This window comes from Oryx dammah, unplaced genomic scaffold, assembly GCF_014754425.2.
Source record: "Oryx dammah isolate SB20612 unplaced genomic scaffold, SCBI_Odam_1.1 HiC_scaffold_5, whole genome shotgun sequence".
Classification (NCBI taxonomy): Eukaryota; Metazoa; Chordata; class Mammalia; order Artiodactyla; family Bovidae; genus Oryx; species Oryx dammah.
In genome coordinates, this window is record NW_024070189.1 from 8,649,994 (window position 1) to 8,664,329 (window position 14,336).

Below are 14,336 nucleotides of genomic sequence, written 5' to 3' on the forward strand. Positions count from 1 at the left end.
TCCCCTAACAACCAATAGCTAGCGTTGCCATCATAAGAATCATCTGTGCATCTAATACATATTTTCATATGTCTACTCTCTGTAACTCCTCTTTGATCAAAAGATAAATGGTTTAAAGCTCCATCTTCTAGGTGGTGTCAGTAAATATTTTATAACCTAGTTTAAAATGGAAAGGAGGCTCCTTGGTTCTTTTCTAAAAACGTGATAAGAGACTTTATCTTTCATTTTTAATTTAGGCAAACCCTTTTTGAAAGAGTTCATAGTGCTTTGAAAAATGTACTTGGTGTTATAAAATATACTTATTTCAAAGCAGCTCAGTATTTTGAAGCTTACTTAAAAGTTGAACATTCTCATAATGAATACATAAAGGTTTTAACAGGTAGGAAAAAAAATCCTGGTTCTGAGTAATTAATGGCCACCATTATATGCAGAACCTATATATTCACCTAAATTTGAACATAGGGCAAAAGGACACTTGAGAAAAAAATTATAACCATTACATTTTTCTTTATTAAGATATACAGGAAGTAATATATACTCCTGTGGCAACTATAATATGTAGAGGTGTGATCCTAAAGGTCTTGAATAAGCAGGAAGATAGGAATTATGAACAAACTAAGCACACGTTCTGCAGTTTGACCAACTCAACCAGTCCTAAAATCATAAAATGCTAGGGTTTGCTGTACTTGTTTATGATAGAGGAAAAATACGCCATTCATTCATGAAGATAACTGTCACTGATAACCACGCCTCGTCCTAGTAAAGTGTTTCTAAACAATGGACTCTGTGGAGTCATACCCGATGTGTGTGACTTCTGTCCTCCCTTCACCAGTGAACACACATCTTGCTGCCAGTATGTCACCAAAACTAACATCCACTGGGTGCTCTACTGGGTAGAAGGCCTGCAAAGAAGAAGAAGACAATGATTTATTAAAGCTATCAACAAAACCCAGAAGCTCACGCTTAATAACGTGAGGCTTGGGGCACCCTGGGTTGAGAGGATGAATATACACGCATTCACAGACACGCTTCACCACCCTGCTTAGAAATACTCAGAGAACTGATAAGAACCCATCAAATTGGAAACAATTTAAAAAAAAAGAAGTTAAACACAGCTTAGACATAGAGTAAAGGTAGATTTAGAGATGTTTAGATTCTAAAGAAATTCTCAAGGGCTCTATAAGGGCTTTACAAATTACTACCTGCTGATTAATAATTTTTTTCTCTCAAAATTGTACTAGATTCCACACACCTGTGGCAGCTGGGGGCTTTGGCGTCCAATCAGAGTCCACTGTCCATTTCTTACTCTGTATCCACTGACTACCTTGCCTGTAATGAACATAAATTATAATTGCATAAGGTATTAGAAAGATAAAAGGCATTATTTGTTTTCTTATTGCAAAATCAAATATAAATATTTTCAGAAACCTGAATGCTCGGCATTTTAATGAAAACAATATGATGAAAACACATGCAGAATTTTAAGGTACTGCACAAAACCTCTTCCACTGAAACAGATGATACAGATTTCCCGTCAGATATAATCTACACATTTTACATTTACAGCATTAGCAAGCACAGTGTCATATCATTTACTATGTAAAGTTCTTACCTAAATGGTGAGTGTGAACTCTGTAGGCAAAGACATGCATTGGATACTTTTTATAATGGCATGAAATATCAGAATTCACCACTGTTAGAAATGAAAACACAGGAAAAAGTCATTATTCAACTGCAAAATAATATTATTCTTGACTAAAAGTATGTACAGAGTATCCACAAGCAGTTAAACATGGGGTTTTTGAGTAAACACAAACTCATGTACTCAGAGGTATTAAGCACTTATTATAGGCCAGCTTCTTATTGAAATGAGTTATTGCTACTGCTAAGTCACTTCAGTCGTGTCTGGCTCTGTGCGACCCCATAGATGGCAGCCCACCAGGCTTCCCTGTCCCTGGGATTCTCCAGGCAAGAACACTGGAGTGGGTTGCCATTTCCTTCTCCAATGCATGAAAGTGAAAAGTGAAAGGGAAGCCGCTCAGTTGCGTCCAAAACTCCTAGCGACCCCACGGACTGCAGCCTACCAGGCTCCTCTGTCCATGGGACTTTCCAGGCAAGAGTACTGGAGTGGGTTGCTAAGAACCCCTTATATTCTGTTTCACTCATAAAATGACTAGAGTCAAAACAACATACACTGTCAGTGAAAACCCAGGCTTAATTTGATACCTTCATCATGAAATTTATGCAGCTAAAAAAGCTTAAATATTGGTTTTTATTTTTAGAACAGAAGGAAATTTTATTTCAAACACCTAAGATAATGAGATTGATAGTTCCTGTTGAGAAGGAAACATTTCATATACTTTTCCTTCCTTATAGTCTAACACATAGTTGAGTTTTCAATAAATGCCTTTTTTAAATTAGACAGTGAAAAGTAACAAGATCATACTTGTCATTGACTTTAACAGCTCCCCAGTAAGAACAAATGGATAATATGACACTCTCACCAAAGGATAAGATATTTACAGCAATAAATAATATTAGACTCATTCTAATAGTTTTTTTTTTTTTAATTTAGGAGAAACCAGCTATTATACCCATTTTACAAATCTATGTTCAGACTGGATTTGCTAGCTTTTGATTCTTAATCTGATATTCTCTATAAGTTTATGCCACGGTATGATAAGAACATTTTTTTGGCATCTGAAGGATGGATGATTTATTTGTAAAATACTCAAGAATGATATTCAAATTTATATCACTCACTACTTCCCTATGGACCTCAATTCTTGGCATAAAACCGGAAAATAATAAACTGCTGGCTTGGAATAACACAAAAACCTATTTTAACTCTGAGGATAATAAAGAACTGGTTTACTTTTCAAGGACTCAAAAATATTGGTCATTTCAAGTGTTTATAAAAGATGTTCTGTAAATCCATCCTTAAAGATTAGGTAATGAGGTAATGGTAAATTCTAAAAGATCATTACTCACCTTTCCCTCCTGGTGGTATAACAGTGTCAACAGACATCATAAGGTACATGCCAGCAATTAAAGGCTGTCTGCACAAAATAATAACATTTATTTCAACTATTGGAAAACATCAAAACAATTGCCTTGGAAAAATAAGGTATACTTCAATTCATTGATCTATAAAATATGATTCATGTGGAAATTAAACTAATATGTGGGGAATGAAGTAGAATATATATATTTTTCCTGAGACTAACTTATTTTCTTGGGCAAATAGCTGAATACACATTTTTGTGGCATGGTAAATATTTCTACATGTGTGTGTGTGCTAAGTCAGTTCAGTTGTGTCTGACTCTTTGTGACCCTATGGACTGTAGCCTGCCAGGCTCTTCTGTCCATGAGATTCTCCAGGCAAGAATATTGGAGTGGGCTGCCATACTCTCCTCCAGAGGATCTTCCTGACCTAGGGGTAGAACTGGCATCTCATAGATCTCCTGCATTGGCCAGGGGGTTCTTTACCCTTAGTGCCATCTGGGAAGCCCAATCTCCAAATGGCTCCTGTGGTGGTTAACATGTCAAGTGGTTATATGTCAAGTCAGCTAGGCTGTAGTGCCAAGATATTTGGTTAAGCACTAGCCCAGATGTTGTTATAAAGGTATTTTTGAAGATGTAATTAATATTTAAACCACTGACTTTGGGTAAAGCAGATTATGGTCCAAAATGTGGATGAGTGTCTTAAGAGAAAAGACTGAGGTTCTCGGAAGAGGAAGGAATTATGCTTTTGGATCCAAGATTGCTACATCAGTTCCTGCCAGGATTTCCTATCTTCCATCCTACCTTGAATATTTTAGACTTGCTAGATCTCACAACTGTGTGGGCCAATCCCTTAAGGTACATTTCAGTTTCTCTTTCTCTTTCGTTCTCTCTCTCTCATACATTCTATTGGTTCACTTTCTCTGGAGGACCCTGAACGATACAGCTCCCAATGACCTACAGCTCTGACATCCTTGCTCTTGTTCAATCGTCTTCCCTTGATGCAGGCTGGACTGAGTAACCTGACCCAGTAATTTGTTATCTCTAACAAACAGAATATAGCAACAATAATTTTTCTTTGCCCATTGGATTCAGAGTAGGAAGACCTGTGGTCACCACTTTCTCGACCTGTTGGACACACATTCGTAACTTCTGAGATGAGAAAACAGAAGTGCTCTGGCTTCCACCTTGGACACCCTCTTGCGTTTCCCCTGGCTGATGGTGAGGGGCAGACAACAGCAGCCATGTTGGGAGCTGCCCTGGTTAGAGCCCACACAAGGAGGAAATGAGGGGGTTCTCAAGCCCATGGCCAGCAAGGAACCGAATTCCGTCAACAGTAGCGTGAGAGAGCCCACAAGCGAATCCGCCCTGGTCGAGTCTCTAGATGGCTGAGACCCTGGCCGAGATTCTCACTGTGGCCTTTGTGTCAGACAACCAGCACCCAGCTAAGCTGTGCCCAAATTCCTTAGCCACAGGCAACCGGGACAATAAATGCTTGCTGTTTTAAGCCACTAAGTTTAGAATAATTTGTTATACAGCAGTAGATAACTAGCATAGTGGACCTCCCACTTTTAAGCTCTTGAAGATCTTAAAAGCTATCACTCAGCTAGGATAACCAAGGTACTTACGGCAGGCGTGTGAGGTGTAAGGAAACACCAGAGCAGTCCTTGTGATTATCTGAAAATACACAAAATACACATCTTAAATATGAATAATGAATTTCAAACTAAAAATGTTAATAAGTCAATACTAAATTTAAAAACCCTACATATTTCACTTGTATGGTGTTTTACAGTTTACAGAGTACTTTCATACTCATAAAATCCACTTAATTCCAATGTATCACAGAGCAACAACAGAACTATCATTTCAAGTAGTCTGTAGCTTTTTCTTGACTCATCAAACTGACCGGTTATCTGCTTCCTAGCAGACACACTAAAATTCTAGTCACAAGCTCACAAGAGAAAACTATGCCCACTCTCAGTACACTATCTGTATTGTTGAAAGATCCAGAAAAGCTCGTGAACTGAATTGGTTTTGTTCTATGGGGATCCAAACAGTTAGCTTTTCTACTTTTCAAAAACTGAATCAGTCCATAATTTGGGCTTTCAAGGTATCACCATTTTTTAGTCTGTAATATCTCAAATTTATGTATAGAAATCACCTTACTTGGTTTCTAAGCCTCACTCAATCCTACCTTCTAAATAGGAACCTGATGTTCATTCTTTTTATACCCTAACTTTAGTGGAAAGTGTTTGAGTTATCTCTGTACCTTTGCCAAGGACACTACAGAGACCTCTTACACATCCTCTCTCTTCTTTCTTCCTTTGTCTTTCTCAGGTAGAAAGAAGATAGAAATGTAAATCACCCATCCAAATTCTTCACTCTTTTGAACTTGCTGATCTTTAACCACAGACACCGTGAATAGTAACTCAGACTTACTCATTCCTTCCATTCCTGTATATGTTAAATTCTTTCTAAGCATTTTGTTCTAAGGAATTATAAAACCTTATATCTCAACTTTGAGTTGATTTTAATATAACTATTGAGTGTGTACAAGAATGATAGATTTATATTAGAAATTAGGAAGTGAAGTATACTAATAAATAACAGCATATAATTTTTTTAAGAAAAAATTTTCCTTTCATCTGTAATTCTCATAAGAAAAGCAAAGATAACCTCACATAAAAATGTATAATAACAGGTAACTTAACTAGTAAGATAGACATGTTGATTTACCACAGATAAAGTTTAGACACAGTATAAAAAGTCATGTTTAATACTTCAGTAGTAAAACATAAAGGAAACTTCACTGTATAGTATTAAGCTTGATCTTCACAAAAATAGTACAGAAATAAATGCAATGATGAACATTTTATATTTAATTTTACATTTAACATCACATTAGTGTCAATTTACAAAGAGACTTTGTCCAATCTGCTAAATCAATTTCAGTGACATCCTATTTTCATAATAATTTCATTGAATTCTTTTTTAAAAAATTTCAACTGAGTTTTTTTATCTGTCATGTGTTTATTTTATTATTTCTTTTTACTTTATAATATTGTATTGGTTTTGCCATACATCAGAAAGGCATACATCTATACATACAGATAGAAAGGAGAATTGAATATTGCTGTTTAATTTATTTAAATTGTTTACTGTTGAGAACAAGTTTTCCTAAGTGCACTGATTGAGACTTAGTAGATATACCTACTCTGTACTACTTTCAAAATGATTAGCCATTGGATTCACTCAGAATTACCTAAGTATCTCCAGTGATCAAAAAAGAATAGTGGAAAGTATATCATTCATTTATACCAAATGAATTCCACACTCCAGAGACTCACCTAAATAGCTGAGTTGTTTTCAGAAAACATTTATCCTGTGTATAAAAAACTATCTATTGTCTAAGGGTATTCCGAAAAATGGTGATCATCTGTTCAGTGAATATACTGAGCTTTGCTATATTCTTCACAGTCGGGATACAGTGAAAAGCAGCAGGTCCAGATCTCCTGCTCTCATGGTGTTTCTGCTATAGTGGGAGTGGAGACACAGGGAAACGGGGTAGGAGGGACAAGGAGAAACAAAATACCAACCAAGCACATAAGCATGATAAAATCACGCCGTGAGCTCAACAGGATAAGATGACCCTGGGGAGCTGTTTTACCTGCTGAGGTCTAGGGAGGATACAGTGGCCAAGAGGCAGGAGACTGCCTAGGCCATGCAGAGTATCTTAAGATTCTGGGTTTCATTTTCTGTCTCCCAAGAAGCTGCTGGAAGATTTTAAGCAATGGAGGACAGGATCATAGAAGGTGTCCACTTAGCACATTACCTGGCGCTTACAGACGACTCATTAATTACTGAGTGGTCGGGTTTTGTAATTTTTTATTTTAATTAATAATACCAGGTGAGAATTTCTCCCACTCCCCTAATGTCCAACCAAGCAAAAGGCTCTAAGCGCAATGAGAACTGTCTCTTGGTTTTATATTATACTCTTGCTTTGAAAGAATCAAGTTAATCACATTTGATGTTCAACTTGGCTAATATTCTTTACCATGACTTCAAAAAAACTCCGTGAGAAAAATAAATCAGTTAATTAACACATTTTGGCAACTATTAAATAATTTATCATTAAAGCTGAAATATGTCACCAAATTATAAGTAGTAGGAATGTTATTAACAGTAACATGCCAGCTATTGCTAGTAACTGATCATCCTCTTAGATAACATTCTTGATTAGAATTGTCTAAACTGAGTAGATTTTTACTCAAAAGCATGAAAGTAAAAAATAACTTTTAATTTGAAGACATTTTCTAAGCACACATCAAAATTTTCACCAAATTAAAAGATAGCAAATTAAATAATTTCTATATAATTGCTATTTGCTTCCCTACAGAGATTTAAAAGTGATCAATCAATGCCATATTCTGTAAGACAGTCAAGGATATCACACAAAATAACTTAATCAGCTAAAAATCAAGCAGTAATATGAGAAGCTCAACACATTCTGGAGAAAAATATACTGAACTTCTGACTTAGGTATTATAATGACTTTAGGGAAAACTGAATCTCGAGACTTTTAAGTTTTGTTTCATAGAATGTATATCTTGTACAGAGCTTCCCAGGTAGCTCAGTGGTAAAGAATCCCCCTGCCAATGCAGGAGGTGTGGGTTTGATTTCTGGGTTGTGAAGATCCCCTAGAGCAGGAAATGGAAACCCACTCCAGTACTCTTGCCTGGGAAATCCCATGGCCAGAGGAGCCTGGTGGGCTACAGTCCATGGGGTCAGAAAAGAGTTGGACACAACTCAGGGACTAAACAACAACAAAATCTTATATGGTTAGAAGGCTAGCGAATATACAAAGTGAAAATCTTACCTGTTTAACAAAAAGCTCCAGAAATCAAAATATACAGAAGGAAAACTGGTGAAGAAACAGACTTAAAAATCACACTAAATAGAGTTCCTTAGTCATGGATGAAAGAATTTGTATCCATCAAGTTTATCTTGTGAATTTGATCCACTGAGTCAGCAAAAAATAAAGAGTTCTAAAAAAGTGCTGTGTGCATGTGTGCCTCTGTGTATGAGTGTTTAGATACTATGTTTTATGCTTTAGATAGAAACATCACACTTTAGAGATATATATATATCATTATTTATCCATGGGGTAACGATCATAAGACCAGCTGAGTAACTTGAGGAAATTCTTTAACTTAGTAATGGATAAATATTTTAATGATGATATTTTAGTTGAGCAACATGCTAAGAGTTATCACAAAGAAAATACTTATAAAGCATATTCATATACATTTTTGATATTGTTTGAATCAATGGCTATGAAAATATATTCATTACTTCAAAATCAAATTTTATTATTGTAAATCATTATGAATTCTTCCAGTTTGACTTTCTACAGTTTGACCTAAGGAGACTATGTGTTTGCATATACATACATTGAGAAGTTTCAGCAACAGTAACCTGAACTCCTTCAAACAAGGTTGTCTGGAGGGCTCCAGGATCCATAGCTATTCCTACTGCAAGTGGCAGCTTTGGAGAGAAGCATATTTCAGCCTAGCGTTTGGTGTGGAGATTATTACCTTTTAACTCCAAGATGATCCTAGCCACAGTTATGCAATATCATTTCTATAACCTCCACACTGATCTTACTTCTGAACTCAGAAACTTCCGCTGGTTTTGCGTATTTTACTGATGATTTCCAGTAGGCTCTGACTTTGCTTGCCCTTCTATTGTAACACGGCACTTCAGCCAGAAGATATGAAGCCTCATAAGATTTAATTCATTTCAATTCACTAGGCTATAAATGAAGTCTGTCTCTTAAAACGGATGACGCTTTAAAGGTTTATTATCATAAAGAAACACATCGGTGCTTCTGCTCATATTTTACCACACACGATGAAAAAAATGCAATCAGGACTGAGATAGTTAAGAAAGGTACAGAAAATGAACTTGAGTATCCAAAGCATATGCTGGTTGAAAAAGCTAGTCGAGAAATGTAATTCTATGACTAGGGTGAAAGTAAACAGAAGAGAGGTGAGGAATAGATGGAAAAACTGAAGCATGCCAGAAGACCAGGGAAACGGAACACCACAGCTTAAGATTGAACAGTGATGGGTGAAATAACTGAACTGGCCTGAAATCACAGGACTGAATGTCTGAATGAAAGGCAGAACAGGAAGTGAGCACTATTCTCTCGACTTATATTTCAACGTAAATGTTGCACATTTCCAATGTACAATACGTAAGTTTTGTTGGGTGGAAAGTTTAGAATTAATCTTTACAGTTTCATCACACACAGCTATTTGACTACAGCGCCTTACAAAATCATCACCAGTTTCCACTAGGTCTTCTCTGAGTTCCTTTGTTTAAAAGGAGTAGGATCTGAAAAGTTATCTATTTAAAATCTGGTAGACTAGTACTCATGATCAATACTGACATCACTAAGAAACTTCAGACTATAAATGAGACACCTACATAAAGAATGTAGCACTCTATTTGGATCACAGAAAATAGCCAATAAACAGAAGTTACTATGACCATTATTTTTTTTTAATTGGTAGATTCTAAAAAATTTCAGAACATGAATATTTTACTTTTAAGAAATATATTTTCAAAGCTATAGGTCAGGAATTTCTTTAACTGAAGAAACTGAAGCACATCACATTTTTCCAACTTAATAAAAGGAATGGAACAAAGGCGGGGGGATGGGAATATCAAATGAGCAAAGAGAATTAGAATTGAAATGGTATGCTAAAGATATTGCACAAAATGGGTATTTTGAAAATGGAAACAGAGATGCTGATTCATAAAGGTACAAACTAGGGAGACACAGAACAGAGTCATCAGTGATACTGTGGAGTGTCAGTGAGACAAACACATCATGGTCTGGCTAAAATGAAATTCATGCGTTAGGGACTATAGGACCTTGAAGAAGTTGATAATGCGCTATTTCAAAGTCCTTCCATGACTTTTAGTAATAAAGATCCCCTTGACCAGACTCAAGATAACCTGTTTCTAAGTTCTGGACTAGAGGAAGTTAGTTCAACAGGATTAAGGCAATTTTTATACTAATTTTGAAATTGTTCTTTTAATTTACGTTTATTCACTTGTCCTGTACAGCCATTATCATGCAAAAATCTTGACAGCTCTTCTTTCCAGGTATTTTTACTTATTTATTTTAGTCTTTTTCAAAAACAAATTGTTCTCTCTTTTACTGTACTGGGCTGTGGGTGCATGCTCTCTCCAAGGTACACTGGTGAACACCTGACTTTCAGCTATTAATGATTTGTATTTACAGAAGATTGAATGCAAGATATCCCTGTTAAAGGGATCTTTCATGACTGCTGTTCTCTTTCATTAAGAAATACTTTTAACTTGATTGATTTAAAGAAACAGTGATGAAACTTCATTCACTAAATAGGGATTAGCTGACACTGGGAGGTATATTTCATTTTATGTCATTACAGTCCATTATAATGTCATATGTATATACTGGAACTCTTTGTAATGGTGAAGATATTAACAGTGAAAATGTTAGAGAGTCATTTTTAAAAAGAAAACCAAGTAAAATCAAGTCTACTAATGTCTTAGAAGCCCATCAAGCCACAGAAGTACTGGGGGTCCATTGGTTAAGACTTCTAAAGAATCATCTGATAATGAAAGAAACAAGTATTTCCAGGCTCTGGATGAAAACTGAAAATAACATTTAATCAGAATCTAATCTTGAGACAGATGAAAACTGGATGACTGCTCCACAAGGGTTTTCAGCTTCTCTTTTTGGGAAATTGTTCTCTGCTTAGGCAGAGATGTATAACCACAGCAAGACATTTTATCAAATATATAGACTCATTGAATTTCAGAATAGGAAGGCACCCAGGAGATGATGGAGTTCAACTCTTGCACTTTATGGACAGGGGGAAAGTAGCAACTGAGATTGAATCTTGACCAGAGTAATTCAGCTACCTGGTGATACATCTGGGTATCAATACTAATCGATACTAATTCTCAAAAGTCAGTATTTAGTAAACATTATTTACTTAAAAAAAGAAAAGAATTCTATTTCTTAGAGACGTCCAAGGAATTTTATCTATGAAATGCCCTGAAACTAAGATATAAGAATTAAGCAAGGATGGATAAGTAACCAGTGGTACTTAAGGATACCCACTTAGACAGGAAGTTCATTTCTCTTAATGGGAGGTGGATGCATGGGATGTGAGGTTATCCATACCACACTATTTAGCTTGCTTTTCTAACAATAGCTTTTAGCTCCTGCTTGGATTCATAGCTAAGTAGTAAGGCTGTGGAATAATGCATGATAATAACCTATTACATCTTGGGTCCTTAAAAGTCTGCTGCCTTCTCCTAATCTTTCCCTCAAGAGATATATTTCATGAGCTCATCTTGTCCTGGATACTTCCTGCTTCAATAAAAAAAAAATAGGTTAATCATTGATCCTAAGGGAACCAATGTGTTGTCACAACAACATCCCACTAATTGGAAAAGTCCTTCAGAAAGACAGTCATAGCATGGATTTCAATTCACTGCACTCTCCTCAGAAGGTAGGGGATAAAGCACACCCATTATCTACTATCCCCACCACAGTTTTAGATGATGGGTCCTTTCCTCATGGAAGTACTAAAAGCATGCCTGGAACCACTGTCAAGTCTTATGAAAAACAAAGAACTAAGATCTTTAATATCAAAAGCATATTTTAGAAAACGTGTGAGCAAACAGTAAACTGTCTCATACCCTCCCACCCTCTCAGAGTGTTCGGAACAGAATTTAACGATCTCTTTCTGTTTTTCTGCCTGTCTTGAATTAACAGAAAAAAAATGATTTAAGGGTATAAGACACACCAATAATTTTTCAATAATGTATGTCCACAGATTTCTTAATAACAGTTTGAAGGCTGGCTTGATCTTTACCTTATGGTTCTTTGTTCTGAATTAACACCATTAAATGAATGGGACAGATGATGTTTTGTTTTGCTGAGACTAAATCATGGCTCCCAAAGGTGGCGAGGAATAGATTACTTGGGGATTCATTTCAATAGTCAGGGAACATTTCATATACTCAAAATTACTTGGAGAATCCCTTAGGAGAGTGGAGAGTGAGGTCTCTTAGTAGATGCAACACAGCCAGCTTCCTTGGCACTGGAGCAGACTGCTGTCATTTCTGTCGGTTGAGCTATATTTTATTTATTTTTTATTATTTTATTTTATTTTTTTAAGTTATTTCCACATAGTTGGACTGTGCTGTTATATAGAAAGGGTTATTTCTGTATATCTGGAACCCTGCGGCAGCAGAGATGACACAAGAATGAGAAGCAAAGAGGAAGCCACGGCGGGCACAGCGGATCGGGGTCCGATGTTCATTCTGAGCCCAGGCACGTTGAATGGAACCCTGGTTTTAATGAAGATAAGACACAACTCCTTTATTGTTGTTTTTGGTACTCCTGGACTATAAACGCAGGTCCTGCAGTCACTTAACAGTACTCGGTAAAATGATGACTCTCCAAAGTAACCCGAACAGGCGTATATAAAAGTTTTTTTGTTAAGAGTTTCCACAAAATAAGATCTCAGTCACTAAATTTCTCCTAGAAAATTCACCGAGAGCATATTTTCATCATCTTTGGACTCTCCAGTTACAGATACATTGATATAAAATTGTCTTCACTCAAAAAGCACTAACATCTTAAGCTGTCATGGCAAACGTGTATCTGGTGGGCAAATATAGCCGAAATGGGGGCACTGTTACTACATGACAGAAACTGCACAGAGGTGTTCCTGGAGGCTGCTAAAAGCTGGCTTAGAGACAAGCTTCGGTGCTAAATAAACCAGCACTACAAAAAATAAAAAAATCTTCAAAAAGGAATTCCTTTTGAAGCTGTCACTGCAGTGAGTCAGCCTCCTTTGATTTTGTATTCACTGCCGTGGGACTAGAAATTACTAGCTTCCATTTTTCCTGTGGCAAGGAAGAGAAAATGCATTTATCCATCCTGCAAGAAGATGACTTTCACAAATGATGGCTTGTGCTGTTCCCAAAAGAGATCAAATGGAAGGCAGGCAGGCAGGCTCACCAGCGAGCTTTTATAATCGCTGTGTGTGCAGAGGATGTTACGGCAGGACAAATGTCGGAGCACGTTCCTCTTTCCATCTCTTATGAATGCAGAGAAAAGACTCCATGGCGGAGCTTAGGGTTCACATTGGTTCTTCTCTCAGAACGATGAGCCTGCTCTAGAATCATACTTCTAAGAGAGTAAAATTAAAAGAAGAAACCCCCCAATCCTAAGTAAATACAGAATTTTTAAAAACATGGCATGGAGTTTTTAAAATGATTGATTGTTTTTTGAACTTTTTGTTGAACTATAATATACGGAATAGGGCACAAATCATAAGGTATAGCCTGAGAATTTTAAGAAAACTAACACACTCCATTCAGATCAAGAAGCAAAAAGCTCTCTACTTGTGGCCCCTTCCTGAGGCATTAAGTTTTAAATCTTTACTTGGTGTACACGGCATATTTAAACATTCATTTGTCTTTCCAAAGATGCTGTCTTTTCACACCTTTATCTAGCCTGTCCACTAGCTCCATGGGCTTTGGTTGGCAGTTTTTAAATATGATACCTGCCTGTGTGTGTTCAGTCATGTGAGACTCTTTGCAACCCCATGGACTGTAGCCCCCCAGGTTCTTCTGTCCATGCGATTTTCAGACAAGAATACTGGAGTGGGTTGCCATTTCCTCCTCCAGGGGATCTTCCTGACCCAGGGATTGAACCCACAACTCTGGCATCTCTTAATTGGCAGGTGGGTCTCCTTTATCACTGGGCCACCTGGGAAGCCATATACTTGGTTACTTAGAGTTATTTTATTATTTCCCCTTTTTCTCAGTGAAAAGTCCTATCAAACTGTTTCTACTTCATATGCATATGTCAGTTTTAAATATATATTTATCTTTAAAGTGGAAATCCTAATTTTTTTTTTTTTTTGCAATCTCTCAATTATCTGTTCTCCCCACTGAGGGCAGAATGTAACTGCACAAGTCTTGGAACCACAGAAAGGAAGAATAAGTTATGGAATGAAAGGAACTTTAAGAGTTTTAATCAAAGAAACTTAATTTGAAATATAAAGCTAAAATCACATGTCTCATATAAAGTGCTCCATTATGAATTTTTGAATTCTCTTGAAGGTATGTTTTTCTATACATAAAGGCTTATCTTTCACCTTCTCTGGAATTCTCAATTACTTTCTGCAATAATGTGTTCTCCCTTCTTTATTTAACCGAAACCTCTAAGTGCTCATAAATGATAAACAGAG

General features: G+C 36.5%; 1 protein-coding gene across 13 annotated transcripts in view; it reads right to left on the bottom strand.

Annotated features, from left to right (window-relative positions):
- PAM (peptidylglycine alpha-amidating monooxygenase) overlaps positions 1-14,336 on the bottom strand; it is a 321,951-nt gene that overhangs the window by 74,500 nt on the left and 233,115 nt on the right. For all 13 annotated transcript variants that reach the window (XM_040239733.1, XM_040239742.1, XM_040239741.1 and 10 more), the window contains 5 exons: positions 4,632-4,680; positions 2,992-3,059; positions 1,613-1,693; positions 1,253-1,329; positions 799-902 (listed from right to left, as the gene is read on the bottom strand). In XM_040239733.1, the coding sequence (XP_040095667.1) occupies positions 799-902; positions 1,253-1,329; positions 1,613-1,693; positions 2,992-3,059; positions 4,632-4,680 (379 nt within the window). The remainder of the gene's footprint in view (positions 1-798; positions 903-1,252; positions 1,330-1,612; positions 1,694-2,991; positions 3,060-4,631; positions 4,681-14,336) is intronic.